This window comes from Manihot esculenta, chromosome 5 (genome assembly GCF_001659605.2).
Source record: "Manihot esculenta cultivar AM560-2 chromosome 5, M.esculenta_v8, whole genome shotgun sequence".
Classification (NCBI taxonomy): Eukaryota; Viridiplantae; Streptophyta; class Magnoliopsida; order Malpighiales; family Euphorbiaceae; genus Manihot; species Manihot esculenta.
Genome location: NC_035165.2, coordinates 1,606,511 through 1,617,173, shown reverse-complemented (window position 1 = coordinate 1,617,173; position 10,663 = coordinate 1,606,511). Strand labels below are relative to the sequence as shown.

General features: G+C 32.9%; 1 protein-coding gene across 1 annotated transcript; it reads right to left on the bottom strand.

The window, feature by feature from the left end:
* Window positions 1-3,502: 3,502 nt before the first annotated feature.
* On the bottom strand, window positions 3,503-7,238 carry LOC110615155 (probable L-gulonolactone oxidase 6). The gene is made up of 3 exons (XM_021756878.2): window positions 6,363-7,238; window positions 4,711-4,966; window positions 3,503-4,617 (listed from the first exon to the last, which is right to left on the bottom strand). The coding sequence occupies exons 1-3, from the start codon at window positions 7,032-7,034 to the stop codon at window positions 3,791-3,793; spliced, it is 1,755 nt and encodes a 584-aa protein (XP_021612570.1). The 5' UTR covers window positions 7,035-7,238; the 3' UTR covers window positions 3,503-3,790.
* Between the last annotated feature and the right edge of the window lie 3,425 nt (window positions 7,239-10,663).

Here is a 10,663-nt window from a genome sequence, read left to right as displayed (position 1 = left end):
AAGGAATTCCAGTTGCAATTAAATTCAACATCAAAAGAGGAATCACAAGCCAAATTAAAAAAGGATTTCAAAACCCTAGAAGGAGAGATTTCTTCAGCTATAAAAGAGCAACCTCCAAACCAGCAGGGGGCATCATCTGGTCAGCAACTCAGCATCATCTCTCAGCACCAGAAACTCTGCAGAAATTCTCTTTTCTTCTTTTCATCTTTTCTTTGTGTATTTTGTCCACCATGAGTGGCTAATTTCCTTCCTTTTCTAGTTGAAGTTAAGAATATTCAGATTTGTGATGAATTGGGAGGTTTAATACTCCATTGTTGAACTCTTGTTTGTTTCAATATTTATGCAAACTGATCTTTTCCATAATTATTACTTTGCTTTTAGAATCAATAAGGGCCCATTGCTTTTAAATTGCTTAAGTAATATTGTTTGAATGATTTAGGTCCGTAATTGCTTAGGTTGTTCAAATACACATTTAATCAAGTTGCATAATCTAAACTTGACCACGCGGTTGGCAAGGATAGAATTGGGTTTCTCTAAGTCTTAATGCAGTCAACAGTTGTTCGATGCTACAATGCCCCAAGGACGTTCCTTGGCAACTTGTTGATTAGTGTTTGATTAGCGAACGTTTCCTAATCAAACTAGAACTAAGGAGGAATTTGGATTGTGAGAAGCGTCTTCCACAACCAAAACTGATTTATTGAAATCAAATAGGAGTCTTTAAAAATCAAGGATCAATTCTGAACAAACTGAATTAAGACTCACACTTCAGCTATAATCTTTTTCTCATTGAAATTCTCATCTATTTAAATTATTGCTTTCTTTTGCTATTTAATTTTAATCATCAAATCAAAACCCCACTCTTTTATTTACTTGCTATTTACCTAGTCATTATTAGGAAAATCTTTGGTGTCAATTCCCTGTGGTTCGACCCTATTGCCACTATCTGCAAATTTATTTGTTGATTGATAATAGGTTTATTTTTTACGGCTTCGACAACCGCTATCAGCAACCTAATTATATATACATAGCATTCGTGATGCATGAGCATACTTAAAATATTTGATTTCTTTAAAATAATAGTTCAGTTTAGTTTTACTCACTTCTGGCTGACGCATGCCTAGTTCTGAAGCAGTTATCTCACTGCAAACCTCTACGGTCTCCCAAATCCGATCCTATATAGATAGACTTAAATGAGGGACCAAATATAACATTTATAACACTTAAAACTACCCCAAAAAACCTCTATAAACATATAAGAAAGCATGTAGAACCAAGCTGAAAAAGGATGGACAAGAGACCTTCAGCGGCCTAAAGTCTCCTTAGAGATCCGAAAGTCAAACCTTCAGAGGCAGGTTAGACGGCCAAAATGCATCTTCATAGGCAGGTTCGAGGGTCAAACCTACCTTTAGCGGCCGAACCTGAATTCTTCAGCAAGACAGAACCTGATTCTGCCTTAGCCAACAACCACCAAAACGCTTTCAACTTACATGCAACAGCTCACAAACACTCTAAAACAACTTAAGAGCCTCTAAGCAACTAGAAGACTCCTAAAAAATAACATGCAAGAACTTATAGTACATCAGCATTTAAGATTCAAAACAAAAATAGAGAAAAAGACATAAACTTTGTATGCATTCTCATTTCAGCAACTTAATCTACATACACAACTCACATTTGGGCCAAAAATCAAAGAGTTTTGAGAAAGTCAACTTACCTCTTGAAAGACACACAACCGCAACAACAATAAAGAGATTTTGGAGAAGAATGGATGAGTTCCGAAGATCCCAAAAGTTAGAACTCGAAAATTAAAGCTCGATTCTTCAAAATAAAAGGTAAAATTCAAGAATTTATAAAGGATTTGAAAAAAAAAAACTCAAGTAAAATCACCAAAGCATCTTAGACTTAGCTTTATCCAAAAGAAGAGAGAAAATTTTCTCTCAAAATCGGGTTGAGGCCCTTTTTATAGCTTGGTCTGCTAGCTTATATTCGGCGGCCGAACCTTGATGTTTGAAAATCTTCTTTTTTTTTTTTAATACCTCAAAAAAGCTTCAAATTCATTTTATAAAATTCTATTTTACCCTTCTAAAATTTTCGATTTTCGAGATTCTGAATTCTGTCAGAGAGTTAAAATTCCAACACCGGAGTTTAGCCGGGTATTACAGGGCTAGCTGAGGGACATGTCAAGGCTAGGATAAGGACTAAAAAATATCCGGAAGCTCGTCAAGACTAGAAAAGGACAAGGAGCTCGCAAGAGGTCGAAAATGTCTAGAAACTCGTTAGAGCTGGAAAATGCTCAGAAACTCAACAAGGCTGGAAAAGGCCAAGGAGTTCACAAGGGCTGAAAAATGCTAAGGAGCTCGCAAGGGCTAGAAAAATACTTGGAAGCTAGTCAAGGTTTGAGAATGCCCGAAAGCTATCAAGCTGAAAAAATGCCCGGAAGCTCAAGTGAAAGGAGCTCGCAAGGGCTAGAAAATGCTCGAAAACTTGTCAAGACATTATTATATAACTTAGACCAATTTTTACAAGATCTCGGACCTGACTGGTCGACAGGGCAAGTAAGAAGAAAGTAAGGACATCGTACGCTCAGGTCGGACAAACAAGCCACATGTCCTAAATCATGAAGACAACTGACACCTTCGAATTTAAAGAATCAAAGACTAGTGTGGGGACCTCTGATGTCATACAACAATCACCCAAAGTAGGCAGTGAGCTGTCACCATAAGACAGAGTCACGTGGCAAGGATTTAATAAACCAATACGCAGTCCCACTTGTAGAAAGGAAGGTCCGGGCGTTTTAAGACAGGTCAGCCTCAAGTCAGACAGACTTGCCCTCTCAACTTCAGGGCGAGTTTCCATAAGAAAGTTACTATTAAATAGCTACAATCCAGCATATCTTCTTTACGCCTATGATCACGGGATTTCTGATCAATTAACCGGTGAAGATCTCTTACCAATGAGCCGGCCACATTATCGTCGTATTATCAGGAAATGCTATATTTATTACCATCTTCTTAAAGTATATATATAAAAAACAATCATAAAGGCAAAGGTACACTATTCTCTCACACCACTACTCTTGAGTTCTAAACATTATACTCGTCCTTTTATTCAACTTACTGACTTGAGTGTCGGAATGACTGTCATATTTCTTTTCTTGCAGTTTTAACCAATCCCAATGCTGCTCCATTCTGACTATGTTATGAATTTAATTTCAACAATATCAATACTTTTAAAATATAAGCGATTGAACTAATTTCATTTAAATTGTATTTAAATAGACATCTAAATAAATTTAGAGAGAATTTTTTAATTTTACAACAAAAATAAAACACTTTTACTTGTGTTCAAGTATTTATACTCGTCAATTTAAAAATACCATATATAAGATTACAATGGTAAATTAAATTCGCTTTCCCAAAGTAAAGGCTAAATCGTGTAAAGATGGATTCATGGCTGAGTTTTGAAGTACGAAGAACATCAAACCAAATCTATATTGTTTTATTGAATAAAATTGAGACATGTTACATTCTCTCGTTGCCCAAATCCGAAAAAGAATAATAATTTCCCTTTTAAATTAACTCAAGAAATAAAATATTTTTGGTTATTATTCTAACAGTTCATTCAAACAATAAAAGTTGTACATATGTCTGTTTTCTTTTCTTTGGTACGTTTGCAGCAGCAGCAGCAGATGCTTGGATACCTTAGATTGTAAAAGGCCAAAACATTTGCTTGTGACCCCATAAGTGACGAGCAGCAGCCAGTCCATCGATCTATCTACTGCCCCAGATTATCACAATAGCTTCTTCTTGCCGATAAAACTGCAAACCCTTGCCTTCTCATAAATTTTGCCAGGCCTACAGAAATAGCCCTTGCTTGGGGAACAATGAATGTCCTCCGAGCATATACACAATCCTTCCAGTGCACAACCCTCCTTTACTATGGTCACATTGCCTTTAAGCCCAAGCACTTGACCTGTCCACTCATTAGAAAAGAGCCCAGTTGGATCATACATCTGCTTAACCCTCAAAAACTCCCCAGCATTTGCATATTTATTCACAGCTCCAACAAATGCAAGGTTCCGATTCTTTCCCCAATGTGGCAACGCCCCGTATTTAAACAGTGCTAGTTGCTCTATTTCCTCCAGTATATCTTCATAAAGCCTAGGGTTCTTGGGGTCTTTGCTTCGATAATATGTGATATCAAAGTCTATTGCATCTTCTTGCTTGCCCAAGTAGGCGCTTGATGCTTTAACATATCGCATGAGGATACCGTTGTATTGTTCTAGGACGCACAGCCCTTTAGGCTCCAAATTAACCAGCTGTTGCACGTCTTGGATGAAGTTCTTGACGACTGACAAGCTGACACTGAACGTGGTTTGGAGAAAATACTCACCCTTAACTCTGGTGTCCCATGGACAAGCCGTCAGCAATCCATCTTCAGGACTGTCAAGACAAGTCCCTGATGATTGGAGGCGGTTATGATATCCAATTACAGGATATCCCGTGAAAATAATACCATTGTTTGTTAATCCATAAGCTGAAGTCAGAAGCGTAGTTGTGCTTAGCTTTGCACTAATGCACTTTCCTTCAGCATCACTCAGAGATTCTTGATTTTCCTCTGCTAGAAATAATAATAATAATAATAATAATATTAGATATGGTGGTTGGAGAAGGAAATAAAAAAAAGAAAAGTATGGAAAGATGAGATAACCTGTGGTTCTAACAAGAGCCAGACCAACAGAAAGTGTAGAGCGAAAAGGGATGAAGTTATAGAGACCATTTCCAGAAATGTTAGAAGAAATGCGATCGTCAACTCGATAGACAGCCTTATGTTGACTGGGGTACCATGTTATGTCTGCAAACTCATGTTGACGCCCAAAGCTTGCTGCTTCATCTCCCAAATCTAAGTCATTCTTAACCACGTAAGTTATAGATCGCTTGAAAAGAGGCTGTAATTGCAAAGTAACCTGTACACAAAATTTCATTATCATTCAAAAACCAAGTCTATTTTTAGCGTTTGCCTTTTTACTGTGTAAATATTTGGGATGGCAAGTAATAATTATAAATTATAATTAGATGCAATAATTCCCATTAACATTTAGATTCAGCAACAAAACATGCCATTCGCAAAGACGACCTTGCTTCTCATAATTGATTTCTTTTTTTTTAAATATAAAAAATGGTCAATTTCTTAATAAACTAATTAGGTTAAGGATTTGATCTATATAAATAAAGATCATGCAAAGCAGAATTTATTTTTGCAATTCTGAGTACGGCTTGAGTTGTGTCTTTTTATCAAGCCTTCATCCGAAAGATTTAAAATTTAATTTCTTTGTTTGCAGCTTATGAGAGAAGAAATGAATCAAGTTCAAACAAAACCGAAAGCCTTAAAACAAAACAACAACATGAAACCATTTAAACTAAAATCAAGAAGAAGAGGCAGCCAAAAGAAATTTGTTAATAGAAAAAGAAAATATAACAAAAAGCCATTGATAAATGTTGCTTTCTGTTTGTAGGAGCAAATAAAATAAATTCCACAGAAGCATGAGATCACCCAAATGGGCAGCTGCCCTTTTATAACTTTCTTATAACAAATTATCCTTGAATCTAATTCTCTGTTGCATATCCTCTTTTCGCATGTAATTGGTCCATGTGTGTACTCGATTTATAAAATATGATTAAATATAAAATTTATTTATTATTTATTTATTGATGTGATATATATATATTTAGTGTATGTAAGAATTTTTTATAAATATATATGTATTTATTGTATAAAATTAAAATAATTTCAAACTAAATTACATATACTAATTAAATTATTATTTTGACAAATATAGATTAGAGAATTAAAATATTAATTAATATTGTAATTGAGATTTTTTTATTTAAAAGTTAATTAATTTTTCTATTTTCGATTCTTAGTGAAAAATTAAAACCCAATATAAGCTCACCGTTCGAATTTTGGCGTTGAGGTTCATTTAAGAAATTACTAAGTTCATCAATTAATTAATCTTTCATAAAATAATTATTAAATCCCGGTTCGAATCTATCACTGCTTTCGATTCAAATAATTATTTTTTTTAAAAAAAATTAGAAATTAATTAAACTGACTAAAATTCAATTTATTTTTTTAAAATGAACTGGAATTTGACCACTACAATTGCTTTCCTACTTGTGATATGACAGCTAAGGAAAAAATCATACCCAAAATGACATATGCCCAAATAAAATAAAAGGCCAATTCGGACATCAATTAATCATTATCAAAGAATTTCTTCTTACGATTGCTTTGTTAACGACAAGAAATGTAATTCCACCGTGAAGAAGCCAAACACCAACTTATGCCCGAAGAAAACGTACCTTTGAAATAACTCCAAGAACTCCCAGAGAGACCTTGGCAGCATTCAGTTCACTGTTACTCTCGTCGAGCCTTCGCACTTTAACGAACCCATCTTCAGGCCCACCGGGGCTAACCATCGTCAGCTCCACCACATAGTCATGAACCGAACTCCCTTTACCCCATAACGTGCTTCCATGGGCACCCGTGCTTAATAGCCCACCGATGGTTAAACCCCACCAATACGGAGCGTAAGGCAATGCGAGCCCTGCCTTGGCAGCTTCGTCAATAAGCTGCCTCTGTGTGACACCGCTCTCTACACTCATTCTCATGGAGTTAAGGTCAATCTCCAATACACGATTCAGGTAGTTGGTGCTTATGAGTAACCCATCTGAACCATCTGGACAAACTAACTTAGGGATGCTATGTGAGTAACGAGTGGCCACCTTCATCTTCCTTTTTGCCTTGGTTGCACTGGCTACCAGTGAAATTAGCTCTTCCTCTGTGGTGGGATACGCTGCGTTTGCTGCTTGGCATATGCTTCGATCAGGAAAAGTCCCATAAGAGTTAGTGATAGTGCAGTTGGTGTTTTTTGAAACGCATTTGATGTGATCATCTGGTGGAGTACAACGGACTACTAAGAGCACCAGGAAGAGAAAAGTTGACCGGAGAGCTCGCCGCAATGCAACCCCCATTTTGGAATATGAATATGTGGGTGGCTTGTGATGGGTTCAAACTGCCGTTTGTAATTTTAATGAGAGTGTGACTTAGAAAAATAGTTGGGTATATATAGCATGTAGCTTGCGTAAAAGGGTTAAGGTTTTATACAAGAGAATTAAGAATTCAAGTGGCGTATGCTTTCAAGTCAAGAATTAGAATTACTTGGGGTTAATTTGTTTTCCGCTTTCTTTCAAAGTTATTATGGAGGAGATATTGTAGTGCGTGGCTGAATTAAGCAAAAAAGTGGGTTTTTTTTTTTTTCATTGATGTTGATAATGCCAATTGCAAAAGGAAAGTAAAATTGAAAACAAAGAAAATATTAGGCGTGTAATGCATTATATTTGGCATTTTAATCGCTAAATAAACAAAACTACCGTAACTATAATCATTTATTAAAGACTATAACCATGGTTTGTTTTCCCATTTCAAAAAAACCATGGTTTGTTTTCTCCCTCCTCCACCCCGAAATGCCCACCGATAATGGATGATTTATTAATACATGTGTCCCCCAATATTTATTGTATGAAAAAGAAATGTATAAATTAATTAGTGGCTTTAAAATGAGTCAGTTGGTTTGTTTGTTTTATTTTTTTATTTTTTTCACGTGGCGCATTTCATTTTGAAAGAGAAGGTGGTGGTGGTGAGTGGTGAATCATGTATCAGTTCCATTTGGCTTCCAGTGTTGCAGCCTTTGTAAGCCAAGTTTAATAGATGGGAGATAATGAATGGACATTGCTGCACACTTAGCACTTAACATTATTATAAATAAAATAATAGCATAGGCGGAAGACAACACATTTGCACACATCATTTCAGCATAGTACCCTCATCACACATTTCAGTCGGCAACACGAATTATGATTGTCCAATAGTTTTTTCTTAGTATATAAGTCTTTGCCACAGGGTCTTTAATTAATTAAATTTAATTATTAATGATGTATTTTTTTTAATGAAATAATAACTAATTTTTTTAATTTAGTATTGAAAAAAAATTATTAATTCACGAATTCATTTACTTTAATATAATTCCATTTATTAAAGGTAGATAGTGCAATAAATATATACCCACTAAAAATGATAGATTAATTTAGTATAATTTTTAATTTAAAATTAATTAATAACTAAACAACATTTATTATTACTCTCAAATTATATATTTTTTTCGTTTTATAATTTTTATTTATTTTTTTATTATATTAAAATTATTATTTATTTTTTTAAATTATAGTAATATATAAATTGATGATTGTATTTTTATTTAATTTTGTTTTATTTTTAATAAAATTTTAAAATATTTTTTAATATTTAATAAAATTTAATATTTTTAAAATAAATATAATTAAAAAAATTATAAAATAAAAGTAGTAATGCTTTTAACCCTGACCAAAACGTACCATCGATTTAAGTTTGATGTAATATTACGGTTGAAGTTTTCAGGCTATGGTCTGGGTCCATAATTAGGAGGAAAGGGCCACACGGTGGTACGAAATAATTTGACAGACCATCAAGCTTTTATCAACCGTTGACTTCACTGGCTGTACGAGCTAATTAAATCGTATGACAAGCCAGAATTTTCCACTTAGAGCGCACACAGGGAGTTTAGTTTACCTTTTAGTTCTATTGGCTTAAAAAAATTTAATTTTATAAATTTTTATATTTATAATTTAAAATTTTAATTTATAATTAAAAATTTTTAATTTTTAAATTTATTATAATTATAATAACTTTTTAAATTAATTTTAATTAAATTTAAATTAATTTATATAATATATTATATGTTATTATTTTTATTATATAAATAATTTAATTAACTGAAATTAAATTTTAACTAAAATTCTAAACTCTTAACCATATGAAAATTTTAAATTTATACAATTGAAATATTGAATTCTTTCATATTTAAATAAAATTTTAATTGAAAACTTTAAATAATTAAAAGTTTAAAATTTTAACTAAAATTTAATTTAAATTATTTATATAATAAAAATAATAACACCTAACGTGTCATATAAATTAATTTAAATATAATTAAAATTAATTTAAAAAATTATTATAATTATAATTAATTTAAAAATTAAGATTTTTTTATTCAAAATTAAAATTTTAAATTATAAATATAAAAATTCGTAAAATTGAACTCTTTTGAAATTAATAGGCCTACTTTTAATGCAATCGAATAATTAATAAATTCTTAAATGGTTAACTCATTTGTTTGATGGATTCGTTTAAAAAATAAATTGATAGCAGCTTATAGCTACTATATTAGTTATTTTTTTAGAGTGTTTTATTTTTTATTTAGATCACGTTATTTTTTTAATATTTATTAATTAAAAAATTATTTTTAAATTAGTTTTATATAAATAAATATTATTATTTAAAAAAATAAATGTAAAAATGTATAAAGTAATTAAATTAGTTAAAGTGTTTATTTTTATATAATAAATATATATAAACACATAAAAAAATAAATTATATTTCTAAAAAAACTTTATATATGTTATGGAATAAACTAAATAATGTTGCGGAGATTAGATTAAGGACGTGACTAGTTTGGAGTTACACTGTGATTGGTTAGATCTAAAAAAAGAAAACGTGAGGTGATAAATGTCCACGACAGCCACTTCAATGCTCAAATCAGTATATTCACACGACAGCCACTTCAATGCTCAAATCAGTATACTTAACTGAGTGTGAATGAAATGAATTATTTAGAGCTATTGTGTGAAAGAATAGCATATTTTTGTCCTTACGATTCTTCTCCTTTTATACTGTAAGAAGGTAGGGATAAATATAACATTTTTTTATTATTCGGTAATGATGTGGCCGACTGCTTGATAAGGGATATAGTCAGCTAATAGGTTGATAATAATCCTGTAATTACAAGCGTAATGGGGATGTGCTGAATTGTGCCTGCTAATGATAACTTCGTGCCGAAACTCGCCCTATCAAAGGAAGGGTTAGTCTTGATGATGAACTGGATGTTAAGGTGTCCAGATCTTCCTTCATTTGGGTTGGACTGTATTTTCCACTTTTTAGATTCTTATCACGTGGTCCTATTTTGTGGTGACAGCTCATGGTTTACTTTAGACAATTGTTATGTAGCATCAGAAGGGCCCTCGCTGGTCTTCAACCCTTTAGATCCGAAAGTGACGGTTTATCTTTTTAGTTACGTGGCATAATTTGACTGGTCTTTACTGCTTATGGCGTCTTATCTACCCTGGGTCACGATGGTCGCCTTATTTTTTGAGTTATAATTAAAGTTTTACCGGCTATGCCACTGTATAATAATCCTTCTTTCTCTTCTCTTTGTTTACGATTGTTGCCTGCGAGAGATATGAATGGAGTTATTTTCATTTCTTTTCCTGAGAATAACCAGAGCTGTGTAGAGGATATCATCATGGTTTACAAAAAACAGCGGAAGGTGGGTCTTCATGAAGGTGCAAGCATATTGCTTAGCTCCGAGGACTGCAACTAGTCAAACTATAACGAATTCTCAACATTATGACCACAGAGAGAAAGATTGCATTATACAAGATTGATTTCGAGGGTCAGGCCAGGAAGGCAGTTGGAGAAGCAGCCCTTTATGCGACTTTTCCTGGACAAA

Coding starts and splice junctions, on each gene's coding strand:
- LOC110615155 (XM_021756878.2), bottom strand. CDS start 7,034: ATGGGGGTTGCATTGCGGCGAGCTCTCCGGTCAACTTTTCTCTTCCTG. Junction 4,967..6,362: donor TTCTTGGAGTTATTTCAAAG/GTACGTTTTCTT, acceptor TTTTGTGTACAG/GTTACTTTGCAATTACAGCC. Junction 4,618..4,710: donor GGCTCTTGTTAGAACCACAG/GTTATCTCATCT, acceptor TATTTCTAGCAG/AGGAAAATCAAGAATCTCTG.